The 24,926-nt window shown below is 39.6% G+C and overlaps 1 protein-coding gene across 2 annotated transcripts in view; it reads left to right on the top strand.

Moving 5' to 3' along the window:
- The first annotated feature begins 9,642 nt into the window (after positions 1 to 9,642).
- The window catches only part of SLC17A5 (solute carrier family 17 member 5), a 50,413-nt gene continuing 35,129 nt past the window's right edge, over positions 9,643 to 24,926 (top strand). Inside the window, exons 1-5 of one of the 2 annotated variants that reach the window (XM_032340476.1) lie at positions 9,643 to 9,857; positions 17,411 to 17,607; positions 19,346 to 19,579; positions 22,487 to 22,574; positions 24,471 to 24,557. In XM_032340476.1, the coding sequence (XP_032196367.1) occupies positions 9,764 to 9,857; positions 17,411 to 17,607; positions 19,346 to 19,579; positions 22,487 to 22,574; positions 24,471 to 24,557 (700 nt within the window). In that variant the 5' untranslated portion in view covers positions 9,643 to 9,763. Of the gene's footprint in view, positions 9,858 to 16,490; positions 16,660 to 17,410; positions 17,608 to 19,345; positions 19,580 to 22,486; positions 22,575 to 24,470; positions 24,558 to 24,926 lie in introns of those variants that run through there. The other variant, XM_032340477.1, reaches the window with a different exon arrangement.

The following is a 24,926-nucleotide window of genomic DNA, read 5'->3' as shown; positions in this document are numbered from 1 at the left end:
TCAGGGAGGAGGGGATGTGCAGGGAGTATTAGATCTTAAATTGTTCTTCGAATTTCTACTCGTAAAACCACTTTTGCAAGATTTCTTCGGTGCTTATCATTCAGCTCAATATTAACTCCCGGCAAGATGTACAGGCAGTCATGAGACCCTTTAAGAATGTAGCAGCTCACTCCTATTGATCCTTATCCAGACCATGCGGAGTCAGCCTTCTGGGCTAAAGGTGAAAATTGTTCTGCATCTATCCCTCATCAATACTGTATGTATATAATAAGCTTTATTCGTGACTGCCAAAACTTGGAAGCAACCAAGATGTCCTTCAATAGTTGAATAAACAAATTGTGTTACAACCAAAACAATGGATTAGTATTCAACAATAAAAAGGAGTGAGTTATCAAGCCAAGAAAAGTTGCTAAGGAATCTTAAATGCTTACTGCTGAGTGATGGAAGCCTGCATGAAAAGGCTACTATGTGACTCCAACTATATGACATCCAGGAAAATGCAAAACTATGGTAAAAAGATCGTTGGTTGCCAGGGGTTGAGGAAGAGGAGGAGTGGGAATAGATATCTGGAACATGGGGGGTTTTTAGGGCAGTGACACTGCATGATACTGAATTATATTCTCTATGATACTATAACAGTGGATACATGTTGACATTATGCTTTTGGCAAAATGTACAACACAAAAACTGTACAACACAAAAAGTGAACCCCTACATAAACTATGAACTCCAATGTAAACAGTGACTCTGAGACACAGCTGAAGCTATCACTGATAGTTCCTTCCAAGATTTACAAAGTTATGATAGTGTTAATTTCCTTAAACCTGCATCACAGCATTCAATTTATTCATTCCTGTGCCTTAAGAATCAGAAAATGTCTACAGTAAGAACAATGCCTCTGAGATCAAACTAAAGCCATCAGAAGTAATGAGGTCAGCAGTCATCCTACCCCAGTCCAAATCTGCACCGCTTTTGGATACGCCTCTGTACGGACTGAGACTGAGTATTGTTTTCAAAAATATCCTTTACAGGGAGTGCCTGGGTGGCTCAGTCTTTAAGCATCGGCCTTCAGCTCTAGTCATGATCCCAGGGTCCTGGGATGGAGCCCCACATTGGGCTCCCTGCTCAGCAGAAAGCCGGCTTCTCCCTCTCCCACTCCCCCTGCTTGTATTCCCTCTCTCGCTGTCTCTGTCAAATAAATAAATAAAATCTTTTAAAAAAGAAAAAAATATCCTTTACAGGCCACTTGGAGCTTTTTAGGAGAAAGTTGTCTTTCAAAAGTTCTTTTATCCTTGTTTTTTTCATATTTGTGTCTATCAACCTTCTAACCCTCTGGGGTTCCCATTTCCAACCCTTGGGCTTGATAGAGTTTGGCCTCCTTAGTTCTAGGGCTGAGGCCTCTCTAGCATGATAGTTAACCCCATCCACAGCCCCTTTCCACTGTTGATGGGTTCAGACGCTGAGCCTTGAGTAACAGCTAAGCCAGGCAAATTTTAGCACCCTGCAGATAAGAGGTTACACAGATGATCCACAGGAAGACAGCATGGGGGATCTGGGGTAAGATGAACACATGTTCTAATCCTTGTGCTTAAAAAAGTTACCCTCTACTGAGCTCAAGTTTCCTTAGCTATAAAATGAGAAAATTAATACTAAGACCTACAAATACCTTGATAATTAAATAACATGTGTTACCGTGGTGTCTGACGCACAACAGGTACTGAATATTAATTTCTTCTATTTCTTATCACACTGGACGGAAGTGAGGGTAGGTGTGTTTTTACCACAAGTTCAAGCTTGCAGGCACTGTTGGCAGAGTTATTTTAAAAAATGAATAACCCTGGAGTACCTGGCTGGCTCAGTAGGGCATGTGACTCTTGATCTCAGGGTCATGAGTTCAAGCCCCACGTTGGACAGAGAGCTTACTTAAAAATAAAATAAAATCTAATTTTATTTAATTTCATCTAAAAAGAAATTAATAACCCTAGTTTCTGGCTTTACTCTGATCATCTCTTCTTTTTCAGGTCAAAGTGCTCCCCACAGCCCCAACTTGTAGTCTCCACGAAAGATATTTTTTTCCTTATCAGTTCACTGGTGTCCTTCTCCATCAAAAGTGTTATAAGGGGTCTGCCTCTCTTGACCTCACTGTAGCTAAGCTGACATCTTGGCTACATGAAAGGCAGTATGTGACAATAATGCAAGAGACTATTGGGTTTTTTTGTTTCAAATAAGCACACATTAATGGAAAAGGAAAGATAAAATTTCACAGATTAAAAACCTTTTCTCCAGTTTCTCAATCCCTCAAAATACTTTCGGAACTTTTCCGAATTCTTATTCTTATTCTTAAGTATTCTTATCTTAAGAGCCTAGTCTTAAATCTTTCTCTTTTATAAAATCTCATTATTTTATAGCCACATCTTGTAAGTTAAACTGAGACCTGGTTTAGGTGCTTTGTTTTATGTGTAAGGATGGCTCTACACAGCTCATTAATTATGTATCTTACTGTGGGCTTTTATTTGGGGTTGGGGAAGTAAATCAATCACATTCCACAGAGGAGTGGTTTTTTTTGTTTTTTGGTTTTTGGTTTTTGTTTTTGGTCCTTGGATTTCTATTCTTTGCTGTTTGTTTGTTGTTTGTTTGCATGAAAAGGGAACTACTGGTGGAATTAGAATCATCTCACCAACATGAAGTAACCAGTTCTTTCGGAACTTTTTTAAATAGGAAGGATTGAATTTTAATATTCTGATTTATTAGCATTACAACTGATTTTCTGATGGCAATTTTTACTCCTGAGGAACTCAATTAAAAAGATAATCTAAACATAACTGCTATTTTCCCTCCTTAAGTTTCTGGAAGAGAAAAACTAGTGTGTTTCCTATTAATAGAGTACATAAAAAAATGAAAATTCAGCTATCCCTCAACAAAAGGATTAATCATGGTTTCTCTAAAAATAGCAAACTCTCATGTGTCATCTTAAATATGGCTGACTTTGTATAAAACTTTAGAAACACATCCATTGGAAAAATAAGGTATTGCTGTATTAATTAGTAGGTTATCATGATGCCCTAGCACTTTCTACTGTGATGAGTCCATTGATCTCAGATTTTCTTTTCTGTTATGAAACAAGTTATTTTCTAAGCCAGCATATCTTTCCTTAGAAAATCTGAATGTATGTGTGGACAGAATTCTGACCAAAAGGGTGACCAGGAAGGGCTGACTCAACAGAGCTGTGGCTAGACATCTTGGTTAGAAGAACAGATTTGAACGTTAATCTTCTAATCCGCCTGAGTCATTCAGTTTTAAGTTGCTTTGCATGCACTTTTAGCTCATTTCTGAAGGTCATTCTGTTTCTTGTGCTTCTTGTGTGTTTAGCCAGCTGATTTACTATCTGCTTCACTGGTATTCCATGACATTTGCAAAATTTGGTCTAATTTCCCTGAAGTTAAAGAGACAAAACTATGACATATCTTCTTTGCATGTGTGTAAGTTATATCGGTTGGTCTTTTCCAGGCTTTTCACAGAGGCCACATTATTTATATCTTCTTTTTTTAAAGAAGGCTGTTTTTTCAGCTCCCCTATAGCAAGTAAATGAAAGATTGAGAAAGAAAATGTCATATAACTTATAGTCAGCGTTGACAACTTCACACATTATATACTTATCATTGAAATGACTTCTACAGCTAAGTGAATCTGTACTCGAAAGTTTTAAGATAGAAAGTTAACATACAAGGTGTAGGAAATTATGGAGATACAATATCCTAGGATTTGAATACCTGAAAAGGGAATAAATCGGAATGGTAATAGTGGCTTTCACTGATCTTGAACAAATCACTTCATTCAATTGCCATCCGCCAGTTCCCCCTTTACAAGTGGTTATAATAACACCCACGTCCCTGTGGATATGTTCCAAGAAATACCCAATTGTTAGGTTATAAAGCACTGAGGAAATTTTAACTCTGCTGTGAAAACATTTGAGTGCATGCTAGCATATAAACGTGACAGAAAGCTGCACATTTACCTATCTTATTTTGTTTATATCTTGATCACTATCCAAGGATATCTGACAGTACAGCTGCCTAAAGTTAACAGGATATGGGAAAGTATGTCCAGACTATCCATTTTTTAAATTCCTTCCTAAAAATACTATTCCTCTTCCTCTGGAATATATTTATCATATACCACTTGCTCTCTAGAAAATATAAATAAAAGCTATGTCCTCTAATTTTCATAATTGTTAGAGAAATATTTATACTTCTCTTGGATGATAATTAAGAAATATTTCCTTCAAGGTACATTTTACTTATAAACTCCTTGAAGGCAGAAACCATGTTTATACATCTTGCATACCCTCTTAACAACCAGAACAGGGCCTCTCACATAATGTAAAGCTCTATAAATTTTTTTTTTCATAAATATTTTTTAGACTATTTTCTCTGCTAAGGACTGGGAATGAAAAATAAGTAAGTCAAGGTTCTTGTTTTCATGGAATGACACACACTATTAGACTGCCTTAGATAACTCTAGTACCGTTTGCTATAATAAGAAATGGAAAAGGGAGAGATTGTCAAGAGATCTTTAAAGAAAAGATGAAATTTTAGTCTACGGACAAATAATAACTCATTATACACAAAAGAAGCAAACAGGTAGAGGGAACAACACAAGGAAAACATTGTATGTATAAGGCTCACTGAGTAGTCTGATGTGTAAAGCACAGAGCAGATGGCCGGAAGTGGTTGAAAATGAGACTGGCAACAGGCCAGTTTGTAAGGATCTCATGTTCTATACCAAAGAATTTAGATTTTATCCTAGAGACAAATGGTCTCCAAAGTGACCCCACTCACCCAAGAGCATTAGCAAAATTTTTCAATGAAAAATCAGAACATCTATTTATATTTACCTTTTCTCATCTTTTTACATTTTGAGTGTTTGATGGGTGCAGTGTATGTGTGTGCATGTGTCTGTGTGTCCATGTGTGATTTAAAAAAAAAAAAATACAGGGGGCCCTAGGTGGCTCAGTTGGTTAAGCATCCGATTTTGGCTCAGGTCATAATCTCAGGGTCCTGGGATTGAACCCTACAATGGGCTCCCTGCTCAGCAGTGGGTCTGCTTCTCCCTCTTTCTCTGCCCTCCCCCCAGCTCATCCTCCCTCAAATAAATAAATAAAATCTTTTTAAAAAAGAAAAATACATGTTGGGTGCATATTTCCAATTTTTATTGATGGAGTACACAACCAAAAAATGTGAAGACCTAGGCAATAAGCTGCCATTGAAGGGTTTTATTTTTTTTTTAGGGTAATAGTATCAGATCTGCATTTTAGGGAGACAACACTGAGGTACATATAGATGATACAGGAAAAGAAGAAACTTTTTCAGCTTTATTGAGATACTGACTTATATTAAGGTTAAGGTGTTCAATTTTTGATGATCTGATACATGTATTTAGTACAGGTAGTTCACAGTTCTATCCCCTTACATAACTACCTTTGTGTGTGTGTGTGTGTGTGTGTGTGTGTGTGTAGTGATAACATTTAAGATCTACTCTTAACAGTTTTTAATTACATAACACACTGTTGTTACTTAGAGTCACCATACTATACACTAGAGCCCCAGAACTTACTTATCCTATAACTGGGAGTTTGTACCCTTTGACATCTCCTCTATTTTCCTTACTGCCCCAGCCCCTAGCAACCATCATTCTATTCCTAGGAGTTCAATTTTTTTAGATCCTGAACATACATGATATAGTATTTTTCTTTCTCTGCTTAACTTATTTCATTTAGTATAATGCCCTCAAGGTCTGTCCATGTTGTAAGAAAAGGCAAAATTCCCTTCTTTTATGGCTAAATAATATTCCATATTCTTCCATATTCATATTCCATATTCATTTCCATATCCCATATATAAATATATATATGTGATAGATGGATATCTCTCACATTTTCTTTATCCAGTAATCCATTGATAAACCCTTGGATTATTTCTATATCTTGGTTATTGTGAATAATGCTGCAAAACAGAACAAAACAAAACAAAAAGCTGCAATGAACATGGGGATGTAGATATCTCTTTGAGATAGTGTTTTCACTTTCTTGAGATATATACCTAGAAGTGAGGTTTCTGGATCATATGGTAGCTTTGTTTTTCATTTTTTAAGGAATCTCCATACTGTTTTCCACAAACTGGCTGTACCAGTTTTCATTCCCACCACCAACGGTGCCTGAGGGTCCCTTTTATCTCCAATCCTCACCAATACTATCTCTTGTCTTCTTGGTGATAGCCATTCTGATCAATGTGAGTTGATATCTTATTGTGGTTTTGATTTACATTTCTTCCAGTGATGTTGGGCATCTTTTCCTGTACCTGTTGGCAATTTACATGTCTTCTCTGGTAAAATGTCTAATCAAGTCCTTTGTCCATTTTTTAATCCTGGGTGGTGGAGTCAGTGGAGAATCTGACTCTATATCCGACTCTTGATTTCAGCTCCAGTGGTGATCTCAGAGTCCTGGGATAGGGCCCTGCACTGGGTGTAGAGCCTGCTTGGGATTCTCTCTCTCCCTCTGCCCCTCCCTGCTGCGCTCATGTGCTCTTGCTCATTCTTTCTCAAATAAATAAATAAATAAATCTTTTATTAAAAAATCCTCTTTATATTACAAAACAAAACAAAAGTACTTTCTCTGGGTGTAGAATCAATGACAATGCAGTAGCAAGAAATATATCCAGCACCATCCTGGTTTCTAACATCACGCATTCTGGAAAAATGGTAGGAGCAGAGGCTATACGGGCTGAACCTAGAACATCTTATTATACCAGAAAGTAAGGTAGAGCTCAAAAAAAAAAAAAACAAAAACACAGCAAGGGAGGCATGTAAAAAGGACACAGGAACCAACTGAAAGATTTTCCAATCACCAAGCTGGAACAATTTGAGCAACAAAATAAATAATATAGTGTTGGATTATAACCCAAGTACAAAATAACCATGGGCCCATAATAATATAAACAAATACTTGAATGAATCAGTAAATAATGGAGAACAGAAAAAACCTCCCATAAAAAAGGATTCTGTCCCTCAAAGACCTGGGAGAGTAACTACCCTACCCCTTAAGTGTAAGCTGCACTACTGACTTCCTTCCAAAGAGAAAAGTATAGAAAAAGAGGGGAGAAAAAGGAGTGATTTTATAGGGTGAAAAAAACGAAAATATTATCTCAGGTATGTGGTGAAGCTTAACATCACCAATGATAATCATTAGTGATAAGTTATATCGACAGCACATTCCCTTGAAATTATATGAGCATGGCACTTTGCCTCTGCAGTCTTTCTCCCCAAAAAACCATGACCCCAATTCAATTATAAGAAAAGCATCAAACAAACCCAAATTGAGAGACCTTCTACAAAACCGACCTTACAAAATTGCCAAGGTCAGCAAAAACAAAGAAGGTCTGAGAAACTGTCAGTCTACTGGAGCCTAAGAAGACACAGAGACTATATGTACTATGTCATCCTGAATGGGATCTTAGGACACACAAAAAAAAACATGAGGTAAAAACTAAAGTAATCTAAATAAAGTATGAACTTCAGTTAATAATAACCTATCAAGGGGCGCCTGGGTGGCTCAGTGGGTTAAAGCCTCTGCTTTCAGCTCAGGTCATGATCCTAGTGTCCTGGGATCTGGAAAGGAGCCCCGCATCCAGCTCTCTGCTCAGCAGGGAGCCTGCTCCCACCCACCTCTCTCTGCCTACTTGTGATCTCTATCTGATAAATATAAAATCTTTAAAAAAAAGAAAGAAAGAAAGAAAAAAAGGATCTCTTCCAGTTTGAAATCTTTTCAAATCTGTTGGAATCTTTATCTTTATTCCCTGGTCCAAGTCCTCTATAAATTTGCTATTTATAATGTGGTCACCTGTGAGTTTCTTAGCAATACAGAATCTCAGGCCCATCCCAGATGTATTAGTCAGAGTTCTCCAGAGAAACAGAACCAAAAGAATGAGAGAGAGAGAGAGAGAGAGAGAGAGAGTGTGTGTGTGTGTGTGAAGTTATATAAGGAATTGGCTCATACAATTATGATGGCTGGAAAGTCAAATCTGCAGTGTGATGGAGCAGCCCAGAGACTCAGGAGAGCTCGTGGTTGCAAAGGAAGCCTAAAGGCAGTCCTCTGGACAACTTCTCCTTAGTTGGGGAGGAGGTCTTTTGTTCTACTCAAGCCTTAGATTGAGTAAACTCAAACCAGGCTATGGAAGAGTTCACCAGTTTGAATGTTAACATCATCCAAACACAACCTCCAGATTGACATGTAAAATTAACTGTCCCCCTCAGACCTGATAAATCCGAATCTGCATTTTAAAAAGATCTGCTGGGTGATTTCACCCATTTTCAAGTTTAAGTGGCATTGCTGTAGAATACTTCTAAAGGGCCACCCCCTTAAAGAACTTTAAATATACATGGTAAATTCACTAACTCGGAAACATGGCTTGATTTGTTGTTATTTTAACTTGATAACTCTCCTAGCATTTATTGATTCGGGGAAGTGAGGGATGCCTTCAGAAATCCCCACCCTCTGTGCTGGGTGACAGTAACCCACCCATTTGTTCCCATGTGAACCTCACCAAGCTTCTGACCTTTTTTTTTTTAAATTACTGTCCTGTGAGTCTTCCCGACTGCAGTGAGCTCCCCAAGGGCACCTACCACGTCTTATTTTTCCTATCTCCAGGTCGCTATTACTCAAGATAAAGCCAAACTGAAGCCTGCGGTCAGGACTGCAGGCCTGCAGGCCTGCATCTGTCCCACTCCCACCCCACCCCCATTCCCCCACCCCCCCCACGCCAAGACAGACTGGCCCATTTTCCTTTCTCAGTCAGCATATGCCAGAAGTTACTATTCGAACCAGATCTAGGGGGACATTACACACACACATGAGAGGACTCTGTAGGTTGAAGCATATGAAAGTGACAGTACTGGCTTTCTTTTTTGACCCACAAAACAAGCCATTTCCTAGGACGGAACAGTATGTTTCCATTTAGTGTTTTTCCTTCGCAAAAACTACGTGAACAGGGCGCCTGGGGTCATTAAGCGTCTGCCTTTGGCTCGGGTCGTGATCCCAGGACACTGGGATCGAGCCCCGCTGAGCAGGGAGCCCGTTTCTCCCATTCCCACTCCACCTGCTTGCATTTCCTTTCTCGTTGTGTCTCTATCAAATAAATAAATAAAATCTTAAAAAAAAAAAAACTACGTGAACAATATGCTGTTACGGTTAGATAATACCAGGATTGCTAATATTCATGACAGTTTACTCTTGATGCATTAACGTCAAATACACACCATCTACTTCCCAATTTCGACTGGAGCCCTCCCCTTAATTCTACGGGATTCAAGTCCTCGCAGCCGCCTCCTGGGTCCCACTCATCCCGAGGGGCAGCCCCTACGCTTTACAAGGGAGCACAAGAGCGGAGAGCGTTGCTCCTCAGAACGACGGCGATCTAGCATGCCCAGAACCCAAGGGTGGAGGTAAGTCGACTCCCACCGCGCCCCACCAGGCCGCAACGCCCGGAATTCTGCCTTCCCCCGCCCACCCCCTCCACAGTTGCCCGAACCTAAGATGGCGGCGGGGGCGGAGTCGCTGCGGCCGCCTCTGGGCGGGACCGCAGGGACAGAACGCAGCGGAGGGGCGGTGCTAGCGCCGCCAGCCCGCCCCGCCAGCGCGGCCCCGGCCTTCGGCTGTCGGGCCCCGGCTCTCCTTTCTGCCGGTATCGCGCTCCTGCTTCCCGGAGGCGTCATGAGGTCCCCGATTCGGGGCCTGGCCTCGAGCGATGGCGAGGAGGGTTCAGATAGGACGCCCCTCTTGCAGAGCACTCCGCGGGTGGAAGCCGGTGAGCCTCGGAGCTGTCCCAGGGCGGGGGTGGCCAGGATACCCGCGCTTTGCCAGGGGACCAGGGCTGCTTAGGCGTGAGGGGTCTTGAGGAAGGGAACTCGAGGAGGGGGGAGTCCGTTCAGCGCCCCGCTTAGCCCCCGCCTGCCCCGGTACCCAAACGCCGCTCTGGGGTCGGGCAGGGACCGGGAGGCCGGGCCGGACTGGAGGCTCCGGTGGGGCCTCGGCAGGTGCAGCTCCGCGGGGTCTGGGCGGGAGATGCTGGGCGCCGCGGGCGCTGGGCTCCTGGCAATTCTCGATAATATCGAGCGGAGGACCCCGTGCAAGAATGTATTGTAGTAGAACCTGTAAATCAATGGCCAAAGGGCCGGGCGGAAGACCCGGAGTAAAAGCAGACTGGGAGAGAAACCTGCAGATCGGTGGGCAAAGGGCTGGACGGAGCTGGTAGCTCTTTCTCCCTGTCGCCGCCGCCAGGTTTCCGCAGCTGTCATCCGCAGGCTGGAAATCGGGTAGCCCCTTGGGCGAGAGCTGAAACCGAAGAGGACTGAGGTCAACATTTGTGCGTCTGTGAAGGAAAACTATTGCATAAGCCAGCGAGTATCCTGAATGATTTTCCGTATGGTAGTCTACGGTGACATCGTAGCAGTCTACGATTCAAGTCAGAAAACAGTTATCTTCAAGATAGAATGGCTATAAAGCTCTAAGATGATTTGCCAGAGGTCTTGCCACAAATAGAAAAGGAAGTGCTTCACAACGTATCTTCCCCGAATTTGGAGAAATTAAGATATATTTCCATTTAGTACTTTAACAAATGGAACTTCTTTAAAAGTAATTAAAACTAAAGAACAAATCCATCTGCACGCATTCTATAGTTTCAAAGATGTGTGCATGAGAAACAGAGTTGAATTAGAAATTTGACTTTTCCTGATCCCAAGAACAGGATCGTCCTGTGGTATCCTTTTTTATTTGTTTTTCACATTACCAGATGGTGGCAGTAGATGGGACAACATAAGTTCTCCATACGGCAGCCTGGGAGCTTATTTTAGAGGACGCACAGTGTAAATGCTGTAAATACATTCCACGTGGAAGTTGGACTTAGTTTCATAAACTGAGCTTTTTTCTGTGGCATACAGTTAGATTTCTAAAATCTTCTTCTGTAAAATAGTCTAGTATGGAAATACAAAAACAAATGCCATAATCAAAATATTCCCTGGGGACTACTATATTCTGTTGCAGTTGAGAAAATAAATATAGTGGTACCTTATCTACGCCTAAGTGTATAGTTTTGATTTTCAGGAAGGAAAGGCTGATAAAATGTTAGTCGTAATATTTTCCAGTAGTAAAAAGACCTTAGAAACTAACCACCATCTGGTGGTGCATCATTTTATACATAGATAACCAGGGGCCGCAGAAGTTACATTCCCAAGTTTGTATGTGCCCACATTTGTGTTATAGTTGAGAGATTCCTATTTGAAAAGTGCTTAATCGTTTTTACTTGATCTGTTACAAATTTGAGAGTTCCCCATTGCACCATGCATATGAGGATATGGTTTTAAATTATACATAGTGTTTCTTTACTAAGAGAGCTAAAATTAAGATGTTTCCTTAGTGTTAAGAATTAATGCCCCTCAGGCTGACATAATATGATGGAATTTTCAGTAACCCAACTATGGTTTGCCCCTCGACAATGTGCTTTTACTCAACCTGGTGGGTTTCAGACATGCGCACCAAAATGATGGGGGAAGGGAGGCTCAACACTGATGAACAATAGGAAGTGTATAGATATTTCTGCCTAATTTAGGTAGGAAGAAGGGAGGGAACTAAGCAAGGAAGAGCAAAGCGTCCCCACCCACGCATATAAAATTCTTCATTTCTTATACTTTGCACCCTGTGAACATTTACTTTTGTATGAATGACATGTGTCTTGTATTTGATCAAGCGGATTTTCAAAATACTGTTGCACCAAGAATGTGCTCATTTGTGTTAGGAAAAATTCAGTTTTAAGGCTTCTAAAATATTTCTTTGTGTTTAAACACAAATCATAGATTTGGAGCCAGAGTCCTTTACTGCCAAACCCACCTCTACTAACTAGGTGTGTGAGCTTTAGCAATTACCTAAGCTCTCTATGGGTTCCTTATCAATAAATCAGGGAAAATAATATACCTAACTTACAGGGTTATTGTGAGGGTTAAATGAGGTAATAGGAAGTGCTTAGAAGAGTTTGGCGCATAGTAAATGTTAGTTACTATTACTATTATTATTATCACTAATATCAACGAAGACCATTTGGATTTTGCATTCCTTGGAGAAGCTGGACACAGCAAAATGTTGTCCCCATTCTTCATGGTCTCCCTGTATTGGAACTTGTGATTTCTAGCTTGTAATATAGGTCATTCTGTGCTTTCTTTTCACTGATGGGGGAGAGGTGTTTTGTTTGTTTTGGGTTTTGCCTCTACTATTCTGTTGGGGGTTACATTCAGGATTTAGATACCAGCATTGAGTTTCACAAATATACTACTTATGTGAGCATTGAGTTTCACAAATATACTTCTTGTGTGAATATAGTCTTAAATATAAGATATGGAGTGCTGGTGGAGAGCAACTATATTACAGAACAAACGCTAATGGCCTTGGATCATTGGATCGTTGGGTCATGTTATGATAACCAGTAGTAACTGGACCCATTTTAATGGAATTTGGTGTTTTCACTTAAACAGGTATTAATTTGGGAGCTAAGAATACATAATGACCCATAAGGAAGAGTAAGACAGTTGAATATTACCATTTTAAACACAAAGCATATTGTATTCATGTTAGATAGGAAATCTTTTTTCTTTTTTTAAAATTTTTTTTTAAGTAATCTCTACGCCAACATGGGGCTCGAACTCACAACCCTGAGATCAAGAGTCACCTGCTATACCAACTCAGCCAGCCAGGCGCCCCAATAGGAAATCTTTTTTGATGCAATTCCTGGGCTGGGTGGGGGCTCACTATGTCCAGTGCCCACCCTCCTCTTAGGAAAAATCACCCATCTGTGTGGGTCAGAGCTCCTAACCATGGATTTTCAGTCTCAGCCTCTCATTATTCAGTACTCTTTTCTTCTCCTCACTGCCAAACCCTTCCACAATGAGTAAATGCCCGGAATTCTAGGGTTTTTACCAGCCTTCCCTCCACCCACATCCTTGCTTCAACAGAAATCTGGCCTTCTGGGCATATCATTCTCACTCCTCACTGTTGCCTCAAGGGGTTATTATTTTCTCTTTTCATGTGCTAATTGATGAGATTGACTCTTCCTTATTCCACATGGATGATGCTTCCAGACAATTACCCCTCCACTCTCAAAGCCTGATGACTTCCTACTCATGGATGAAGACTCAGTATAAATGTTCTTTCTCCAAGAGGCCTTCCCTGAGCCTGAGCTCCACCCCCACCCCCACACATACCCATGGACAGTTTAATGTGACTCTTTTGCCCCTTGTTACACACATATATTATAGCACTTTATCTTACTGGTATAACTTTCTCCAGGGTGAACAGGAAAGGAATTCACGTGTGCTGAGTGCTTATCATAACTGCCTGAAAGTATTTCATTTAATCTACACACAATCGAGTGAGGTGGTTATTGTTTGCCTCATTCTAGAGCCAAGAAACCTGGGAATGAAAACTTTTTTTACAAGATTTTATTTATATATTTATTTGAGGGAGAAAGAGAAGATGTGAGTGGGGGGAAGAGCAGAGGGAGAGGGAAAAGCAGATTTTGTGCTGAGCAGGGAGCCCAACGAAGGGCTCCATCCCAGGACCCTGAGATCATGACCTGAGCCAAAACCAAAGGCTGGACAGAAGATCAACCACTGAGCCACCTGGGCGCCCTGAGAATGAAAACTATTAATTAACTTCCCCCAAAGACACACGGCTGGTGAGATTCAGGACTGAGATTCATTCCCAGGTCTGCTTCTCTCTAAATTAGCCTGTGTTCTTTCAACTACACCCACTCCACATTCCTAAATTTAAACCATAGTTTAGAAACTGATGTTTGTTTTGATGGGTGCTCTGTTCATTACACAAGCATGATTTTGCTTTCAACCAGACTTCAGTGTGACAGATGCTTGATGGATGTTTTCTCTCTTCATAATGCAAGCATTCTTTTGTTGGACCAATTTCAAACATTATCCAGATTCACAGGCACATTTTGTCTTATCACCATGCTTTCTTCAAAAAAATTTTTTCTGATTGATATGTAAGAACAGCCATTTATATAAAGTAGTGACCAAATATTTGTAATATTTCTTACAACCTCATAGCTGTATACTTTGTGACATCTATGTTGGCTTTTATTTTCTGATTATTGATTCTGCCCCAAAAAGTCATAGTTGCCTGATCCATAACTTGTAGGTCAGTTTATCAAGTAATATCAGGCTGTTTGCCCCACATCTTCATAGGGTATGCCCTCATAGTCCAAATCAAGCATCACATGGGGAGAAGCTGAAAACAGTAAAATAAGGTAACTGCAAATAGGATAGAGAGGAGTAATAACATTATGTCAGAACGGCATAAAATAATGTTGTCTAGACTAATTAGTGAATTGAGTTACTAGTAACTTCATCCCTCCCTTTTACTTACTCCCACATCTAATATGTAGGCAAGGCCTGTCAGTTCTGTTTTTAAATTTATCTCATATCTGCCCATTTCTGGGGTGTCTGGATGGCTCAGTCAGTTAAGCATCTGACACTTGGTTTCAGCTCATATCATGATCTCATGGGGTCTGGACTGAGCCCCAGGTCTCCTCCTTGCTCAGCAGAGAGTCTGCTTGAGGATTTCTCTTTCTCCCTCTGCTCCTCCCCCAACACACCTGCTTGCACGCTCTCTCTTTCTCTCTCTCAAGGAAAAAAATAAATCTTAAAAAAAAGAATCTGCCCACTCTGCTTATTGCCTCTGCTTTATCCTACTTTAAGCCACCTTCATCTCTTCCCAGGAAAACAACAGTCCCATAAATGATCTTTTGAGTCTATATCTTCCACCACCATTCGCACTCCTCCCCCTTTGTAATCTTCACACTGGCAACCCGAGAAACTCTTGAAACCGTAAATTACCAACTGTCATTCTCTGCTGAAAGACATAATGAACTTTGTCAATAGTACCTTGGCAAAGCAGACAGTATATATATCTGGAATGATCTTGTTCCAAGTTACTCCAAATAACACTATGGTGGCCTAATTTGGCAGGATTATGAGTCCGCCAGACTTCTAAGTATTACTGTCCCACACAGAGCAGATGATAAAGAAAACATGCCTTACACTATCCAAAAGTCTTTTACCTAGACAGCAGCCCATTTGGTTAGAGCAGAGAGCAAATGTATCTAGATTCAGGTAACAGAGACAGCATAAATGGAGCCTTAGAAATACAGTTCTCTGGACACCTGGATGGCTCTGTCGGTTAAGTGTATGCCTTTGGCTCAGGTCATGATCCTTTAGTCCTGGGATGGAGTCCCACATTGGGCTCCCTGCTTGGTGAGGAGTCTGCTTCTTCCTCCCCTGCTCCCCCTGCTTGTGTTCTCTTTGTCAAATAAATAAATAAATCTTTTTTTAAAAGGTTTTAAAAAATTAAAAATAAAAGAAATACAGTTCTCATAGTTCAAGATCTCACTTTGGCAGTGGTGCCATAATTCTAATAGCTGTACTCCTCCAAAAGGAGTCGAGAATGCCAAATGAAAAATTCTCTGATAAATGGTGTGATTCCTACACAGAGGAAAATCTGACTACAGTTGTTAAATGTGTGAGGGCTTCTAGGGGCGCCTGGGTGGCTCAGATGGTTAAGCATCTGCCTTTGGCTCAGATTATGATCCCAAGGTCCTGGGATCGAGCCCCTCGTCAGGCTCCCTGCTAGGCCAGGAACCTGCATCTCCCTCTCTTTCTACTGCGCTCCCCCTGCTTGTGCTCTCTTGCTCTCTTTGTCATAAATTATGGTACCATATTTGTGGTAAATAAATTTTTTTTAATAAAATTATTTTTTAAAAAAAGTGTGTGAGGGCTTCTAGAAAAGTGAGGTGGATCATAATACATTAATATGTCCCTTAGTAGAGTTGTGCCATATTCATTAAACTTCAGTCTGAATCAGTACTAAGATCTCTGTACTCGGACAAATGTCCTGTTGCTTGAGGTTGGGTCAGTGCAACACCAGGATTCCTGAGTAGGAGAAGAAACACAAACATATGGAGTGTTAGTAGGTCATTACTAAACAAGAGCATACATATATTCATGTATATGTATTTAACTCCAGATTGTCATTACCAAGTAAAATAGACGTTTGTATCTTTTGACAGCTGTTTATCAGACACTCAGTGTTTGCCCTGCACTTCTGTAAAACCCTGGATTAGCCGCTCTCTCTCTGTCACTAAGGGATCACTCAACCTTAACTTCCTAAATTCCTGTCCCCTCTCCAATGCTACAACTCAGCAAAGGAAGAAAAAGACAAACTAATGTGCATACGCCCCTAATTAAGGTAAAAAAAAAAAATAGATCAAAACTCCTCCTCTTGCATGATCTTTCTTTCATTGGTTCCTTCAACCAATTCCGCCTTCCTCTTTTTTTTTTTTTTTTTTTTTAATCTTTGTGTTACGTTCACTTACTTCCTTTTTTAATGTGGGCCCTTTAAGCATGTTCAACTGAGCAACTGTCACAGATGCTGCAACTGTCATAGATTCTGCAAGTTTGCTTCTGGATTCTTAAATACATTTAGATTAGGAGGGCCTTAATTACTAATCATGGCTTCTGATTCAAACCCAGCCTCCGAGGATACTTTTCAAGGTAAGAAATTTATCAAGAGGGGTTTCATGTGAGTCTTGGCAGGAAAATTTTTGTGCTGGGCTTCAATTACAGTGAGATGGCTACTGACTCATAGTCCCCAGTATCAGTGCTTTGCTGTAATGAGTACTCTGTACTGATTGGCCATGTTTTAGATAGTTTTTCAGAAATAATGATGCTATTAAACCCCTTAACTATTTTTCTTGAATCTTTGTCAACCAGCAGGGATTAGGGATTCAGTTTTGACTCTGTAATGGAGTTTTCTTTTCTTTTCGTTTAGAGAGAGCGCAAGAACACATGTGCATACAAGCCGGGGGAGGGGAGCAAGGGGAGGGGGAGGGGCAGAGGGAGAGAGAATCTCAAGCAGGCTTAGCACTGGGGGGCCCAGTCTCACAATCCTGAGATCATGACCTGAGCCAAAATCAAGAGGCAGATGCTTAACCCACTGAGCCACTCAGGCACCCATGTAATGGAGATTTTTCTGAGCAAAGTTGATAAAGCTGTTGCCTTCATGTTTTAAGAAACTGTCTTATAGTTCAGGCTCTCATGTGTAAATGCTTATCAAAACTACAGCTACTGAAAACAAACTCTCCTTGATAAATGTTTTTAGTTATGCTTAATCTGAAAATAGTCCCAGAAGAATATTCATGGTTTATTAATTTGTGTACTTCTAAAAAGTACCCTTTTTAGTAATTTAGATAATATCATCTAAGTTATTCTTCTAGTGAAAGTTGTCTCCCAATATTTATTTCAGCTCCAGTGTGCTGCTCTGCTCGCTACAACTTAGCACTTTTGGCTTTTTTCGGTTTCTTCGTTCTCTATGCCTTACGTGTGAATCTGAGTGTTGCCTTAGTGGATATGGTAGATTCAAATACAACTTTAGCAGATAACAGAACCTCTAAGGAGTGTGCAGAGCATTCTGCTCCCATAAAAGTTCATCATAATCAAACGGTAAGTGCTACTTTTTAAACAAGCAATCTTAATCCTTAAATACATCTGAGTAAAAGTATTGAAAGGTCTCTCTTAATCCTATAGAAACCACAAACACTTTATTCACAGAAGCTCTGAATCTTTTTCTCTTGTGCTTTTTTCAGCAACTGGTTGAACAGCAAGATAACGACAGCTACTGCTGCTTGGTGTAATATACTTTGATCTGTTCGAAAAGTAGTTTCTCGGTTTCCTCTAAACATACCAACCATCCTTGAAGATAACTTGGAAAAACCTGTTTAGCCTACTAGAAAATTTCATTGTTTTTGATGTTGCTGAATAGTTTTTATGGGACTCTTCTGCAGTAGTTGTTTTACTTAAAAGATTATGGTTGCAAGAAAGCTTAGTTCATCTGCAGCGAAGAATAAGAACAGGTCAATTTCCTAGGACATTCTTTTCCAAAGTTTACACATGCCTAACCTAAGCTGCTTAAGGCACTTTGCTTGCTTCAGGTTACAGTGGAATTGATAATTGTGTGTCCATCATTTGTTCAGAATTGAGTTTTGCATACTTTAAGTATTTTATTTTGCTATGACACAGGGAGATAGAAAAGGAGAAAAGGCTAGTGTCCTTTTTTATGAGTATATCATCATCCATTTTCAGTGCTCACAGAAGAGCCAGATAGCACTTGGGTTAGTGTCCTCTGCTGTTTATACACAAGCACATCCAAGCTCAGGAGAGGGTTTCTGCCCAAATAAGCAAGCATACAGAATAGTAACTTACCGAGAAAAAAATTTTATTTGACTTTAATAATGTTGCTGAATACATGTTTGAGTACACATCACACACTTTCCCTGCTTCAGCCTGTGACTTATAATTGCTGGACAGACGTTTCATGAAGTCCAAGAATCCTATAGTTAAGCCACAAATTGGTACTTCAAGTAAGGATAATTAGAGGGATGCTTTGTATCTTTCATTTAGCAAATGCTTTTGTTGATCTAGCTAGTTATCTTCATCTGCCTTATATGACCAGTAAAAAGAAATTCTGAGATCCTGACATGGTTCTTGACACATTGGCTCAGTGATACAACTATGTGAATTAAAGATGTCAGATGAGTCACTAAATCTTCATTATGACCTTACAATGTGCTGCTCCTAATTAAAAGACATCTACTCACATGAAGTCTATGGCTTGGTTTAAATACTTGCTCTTTTGTCTTGTTCTGTATGCTTGTTCAAGTACTTGTTCTGAATCGGGAGATATTAATGAACTATATTTGTGCATACTAATAACCAACATTAAGTGAACAGTTAAGTGCGTGTCAGACCTTTTTCATTTAATAATCTTCCCACATCGCAAATCCAGTAAGTAATAGAGCTAGTCTTGAACCCAGCCATGGCTCCAAAGCCCAGCTCAGCCACTACAATATTCTGTTTGGTAGAATTTCTGGATTGAATCTGTGCCTCTTTTTTGAGCTTTCTTGGTTATGGTCATGAGAAAGCCTCTACAACTCATCTATAGTCTAGTTTCATAAAATAACGGGCCTTCTTGAAGTTTATGGCTTTCACTTACTTTCCGTTCACTTCTAGAAATTGCATGCTTGTGCTGTGGTGACTCAGCTACCTGGTAGAAAGTTTGCAAGTTCTTCAGTCTAAAACAGTGGTTCAAAATTATATTTATATATACTAACATGCCAGTTAGACAAAGAGCTCTTTAGTCAAGGTCTTAAAATGTTGTTTCTTTTCCTCCTACTCTTTATAGGGTAAAAAGTACCAGTGGGATGCGGAAACTCAAGGATGGATTCTCGGTTCTTTTTTTTATGGCTACATCATCACCCAGATTCCTGGAGGATATATTGCCAGCAAAGTGGGGGGGAAACTGCTGCTAGGATTTGGGATCCTTGGCACTGCTGTCTTTACCCTGTTCACTCCCATTGCTGCAGATTTGGGAGTTGGAGCCCTCATTGCACTCAGGGCACTAGAAGGATTGGGAGAGGTAATTTTTCTCTCTCTTTTTTTTTTTTCCCTCTTACCCTGTACCACTTTCCGGTCTTCTTAAAGATATCATTCTTTGGTATTAATATAAACCAAAAATTAACATTAGAAGATAATAGGGATTTATTTTTTAATTAGAAAGGTGACTAACTAGGGATAACTGGGTGGCTTAATTGGTTAAGCATCTGCCTTCGCTCAGGTCATGATCGCGGGGTCCTGGGATCGAGCCCCACATTGGGCTCCCTGCTTGTTTTTCATAGAGCTTCCTCTTTGTTCTTTTTTTCTGATTCTCTAGCTTAGAGACAAATAATATATTATTTTATATAACTATCTTTCTTTAGTTTTGTGATTCTTATGAACTTTCTGCTGCTTTGAGAATTACCAATTTTTATCTTTTTTTTCCTTTCCTCCTAAGATTTTTATCACTTGGAAATTTTAATTCTTATCTTTCTTTTCCTTTCCACTTCTCTTTTGCATTTCATAGTATGTATCTATTTGTTTGTTTGTTTGTTTGCTTTAGAGAGGGAAAGAAAGAGAGGCAAGAAGGAGGGACAGAGGGAGAGGGAGAGAGAGAATCTTACGCAGGCTCCATGTCCAGCACAGAGCCCAACACAGGGCTCGAGCCCACAACCCTGAGATCATGACCTGAGTCAGATTCAGGAGTTGGACATTCAACTGACTGTGCCTCTCAGGTGCCCCGGTACCTCAGTCTTTAAATAATGGTCTCTTTTTGTTTCTGACTTTGAGCTTCTACCTGTGAAACTGAGTCATAGGTTTATTTTGCTCTTAACATACTTTTGACTTAACCGAAATAGTGACCTCTGAGTTTGGTGTGTAGCATGAAGCTTATGTTAGGTAACAGTGTATCATGCTGTGCTGGAAAAACACTGACTGGAGTCATAAGATCAGAGTTTGAATAGTTAACTCCACTGCATCTAATAGTGAAACCTTATGCAAGCTTTCATCTCTAGACCTCAGTTCCATCATTTTTAAAACTGGAACTAAAATACCTGCCCCCTCCTCAGTCACAGCTCAGATGTGATAATGATTGCTAGAATACTTTGGAAATTGCCAAGTACTGTTATTTTTAAGCTTTGATCACTCATCTGAGCATTCTTATTTTGTCCTTATCAAATAGAGTTGTATTAAACAAACTCCTTTGACTACAAAATAAAAATGACTCCCTTATTACCAGGTTCCTCTTCTTACATAAATAAAATATACTTAACTGTAGTGTATTTTCTCTGATCCCAATATTGAATCTCCTTGTTGAATGTATTCCCGTATGTTAGCTTCTTGTCTGTTTATGTCACTAATTTAGCATTATAGTATATTGATTGTATTACTACTGTTATCTCAAGTAACTGTGTTACTTCTGAATAGAATTTAAGTTGCGTTTATTCTTCTTTTGCCTTTATCTGTTCCGCCAGTATTATCACATGTACATTACCTCATCCATAAACTTAGGTCAGCATCTTTCATCTCTAGCATCTGACTCCCCATAAATATACCCACAAGGCCCCTAAGGTTTTATAATAAAGTTTTTCACAACATAACTTTTGTGGATGTTTCCCAACACCTTCATCTCTATTCTGTAAGTGATCTCTATTCTCCTGTGATACAGATTGTTATCAACTTGCATTGCTGCCTAAATCGTTTTTTTAAGATTTTATTTATTTATTTGAGAGAGAGAGCACAAGCAGGAGGGGCAGAGACAGAGAGAGAATCTCTAGTCAACTCCCCACTGAGTGTAGAGTCTAGTGCAGGGCTCCGTCTCATGACCCTGAGATTGTGACCTGAGCCAAAATGAAGAGTCAGACGCTTAACTGACTGAGCCACCCAGGCGCCCCTGCCTAAATCATTTTTGCCTTCCACTGGTATTTCTGTCTTTCATTCTTCTTTTTTGTTTGGTTTGGTTTTGTTTTTAAAGGAATCAGCAGAAAGTACAAAGTGTTAAAGCTTTTATTCTTGTCTCTGTTAATAATAATAGCACTAGCTACCCTTTAGCTTTACAACAATCATGTGAGATAGGGAGTATTATCTTTGCTTTACAGATAAAGAAACTGAAGTTCAAGGAGGTTAACTAATCTTTGTTAGACCGCACAGTTAGTGAGTGACCAAAGACGCTGTGAATCCACAGCTTTGAATCCACCAAAATCTCTTCCTTCCCACCTCTCCTCCAGCAGCTCCTCCTGTCCCAAGTCTCTGTGCCCCTCCTGCCTCCACCGTTCCACTGCCACTTCATATCAGCAACTGGCATTTACTAAGCTAGTTATCACCAAGAAGAAAAGAAAAAAAACTATATGCACTCTAATTGAATTCATCGGGATTTTTTTTTTAAAGATTTTATTTATTTATTTTACAGAGAGAGATCACAAGTAGACAGAGAGCAGGCAGAGAGAGAGAAAGAGGGAAGTAGGCTCCCCGCTGAACAGAGAGCCCGATGTGGGACTCGATCCCAGGACCCTGGGATCATGACCCGAGCCGAAGGCAGCGGCTTAACCCACTGAGCCACCCAGGTGCCCCCATCGGGATTTTTTATAGGACAATTTTTCTTACTGATTAAGGTCAATTTGAATTTTCTTCCAGTATCCCAAAGTATTAGCTCAGCATTTTTTTAAAGTAATATTTTGGTAGTAATATTCCCATTTCATTCAGGCCAGTTATTATCCTTATCTTGTAGTCCTCAAGCCACTTGACAGAATCCACAAATCTTTGTTCAGATTTTGGAAGTACTTCACTATAAGGTACTTTCAGTCAACACTGTGGAAACATCTCACCTCGCGGAACCCAATTCTAGTGTGGTTCTTATGCAGAAATCTCTCTTACAACAAAAATCTCAACTGGATTTAAAACATTAACAAAACTATCTTGTATTTCAGTGGAAATATCTTTTTCCCCTCCTCAGGGTGTTACATTTCCAGCTATGCATGCCATGTGGTCTTCTTGGGCTCCCCCTCTTGAAAGAAGCAAGCTTCTTAGCATTTCATATGCAGGTGAGATAACTATTCTTGTAAAAACTTTGCTATAATCTGTTATGTATATATCAACCTTGGATAAAAAAGAGATGTGTTCTCACCCAAACGATGTCAGAATACTCCTTTGGGTGAAAAATAAAATTTTGGAAGTATAATTTTATTATTAATTTTTCTCTTTGGCCCAACAACATATAGCAATGTGGCTTCATTGACTAATGTCATTATCTCCATCTGCCATCATTTATTTCAAAACATGTTGCTTGTTCAGATGTTTATATAAAGAATGCTATGGTTTTGTTTTTTTTTTAAGTTCCAATAGCTGGAAAGTTAAACCCTTTTGTCCTTAAATTGTGATATCTAATCTGATTGTCTAATGAGCATGTCATAACTCTTAGCCCCTCTTCATACATCTTTTTTCTGTGCATTTATTTGCTGTCATTTTAATCAATGAGTGAGATAGCGTGAGCTTTGTATGTGAATTATAATTTTACTAGATCACACACTGAATGAAAAATTTTGGACCTGTCTGCTTTTAAATACAGTGGTTGAGAAAGACCTCTCTGGTGTCACCTTGAAGCTAAAATCTGCAGGCTAAGAACCAGCCATGCAAAGAGCAGGAGGAGCATTCCAGCCAACCAGAACAGCATGTTCAAGGGCTCTCAGGCAGGAAATAACATAAGAGTTCAAAGAAATGAAAAACCACAGTGGGTGGCTAGAACTTAATGAATAAAGGGGAGAATGGAATAAGATGAGGTTGGAGAAATAGACAAGAGCCAGATTATATTGGGCTTTACAGGCCACGGGAAGAAATTTAGCTGTTGTGTTTTTTTTTTCCAAAATACAATGGGGAGACATCAGAGGTGTCTAATCAAAAGAGAGACATGATCCAATTCACATTTTAAGAAGGTGGTTCTTACAGCTATGTAACGATCAACATGAGAAATCCGATATAAATTCATGAGCTGGTACTACCTATGCTTCCTCCTTATGTATTGAGTGAGGTCTACGATCCAACTGGGGTCAAGATTCTTTAGTCTTCACTACTTCGCTGCAGCTAGCCTAATCCCTAGTGCACAGTGCCTGAAGTAGAGTAGATATTCAGTTACTATCCAACATAGTTTTCCAGCCTTTATCCTCTCTTCCTTTCCTTCACCCAAGCAAAGTTCCCAAACCCACTCTGTTTCCCTACTTTACTCCTTTACTTGTCCTGTTACATCTGCCTCTCTATCTTCTTCCTAACCTTGTTTCTATGGGACAAAAACCTTACCCATCTTTCAAAGTCTATTGCTGCCTCTTATATCTTTTCCTGACCTCTGGGAGTCAAAGGTCATCTGTCCCATATTTGAACTTCCACACTGTTCTGTGACACTTAACCCTTTCTAACCCATAATAATTACTTGTTTATTTTTCTTTCCTCTAAAACTTGACATCAGAAAAAACATCTCATTATTTTAACTGCCACTCTCTCTACTAAGCTGTCTTCTATTTGGTGATTAAAATGAATTTCATTATTTATTTATCTGAAACAATTCTTTGTAATATATTTTGGGCAACTTAGATCACTAAAAGCTTCATTCTTATTTCCTCAGCTGTACTGCAGTACATTATGTTTATCAGCCTTAGAGACCATCTTTGAACCTTTCCCCAAACACTTGCATTTCATTTCAGTTACTAGTAATGGGGCATTGACTAGCTCATGTTATAATAGGTCCTATACTGATTGATGCATTCTAATTCATCAATAGCTACATAGTTGTAACTAATGTAATTACAAATTAATGTGTATGTCTTACATATTGTGGGTTTTCTAGTAAATGATTCCTTGAGAAAATCTGTTACCCTCTTCCTTAAGCAGTAGACCAGTCCCCTCGTTCATCTCTCTACAGAGTTCACCAAGTCTTTATTGTTTTCTAGGAGCACAGCTTGGGACAGTAATTTCTCTTCCTCTTTCTGGAATAATTTGTTTCTATATGAATTGGACTTACGTCTTCTACCTTTTTGGTAAGTTTACTCAAAAATTTAACTTAAATCATAATGTAACAAATCCAAAATGTATTAATAGTCTAATAACTGGTTAAAAATATATATTCCAACTCACTAAGTTACCAACTCCTAAACCACAAAGTTCTGAAATACTTAATGAAAATCTGTTTTTTAAATTTATTTGCTTAAAATGATCTAGTTGACTTATGATGTGATACTAATTTTGGAATATTTCTCAGTAGAAGCTGCTGTTGAATCCAAGACTTTAATGCTATACTCACTACCAAAAACTACAGTATTGGTTATTATAAAAATTTATATTTTGAAAAGATTTTTTCTCAAGCAAAGTAGGATGCCCTCACTTAATAGCTTTAATTTTTTCTCTTT

This window comes from Mustela erminea, chromosome 4 (genome assembly GCF_009829155.1).
Source record: "Mustela erminea isolate mMusErm1 chromosome 4, mMusErm1.Pri, whole genome shotgun sequence".
Taxonomy (NCBI): Eukaryota; Metazoa; Chordata; class Mammalia; order Carnivora; family Mustelidae; genus Mustela; species Mustela erminea.
Note: the sequence above shows the minus strand (reverse complement) of the source record. Positions and strands in the feature narration are given on the sequence as shown.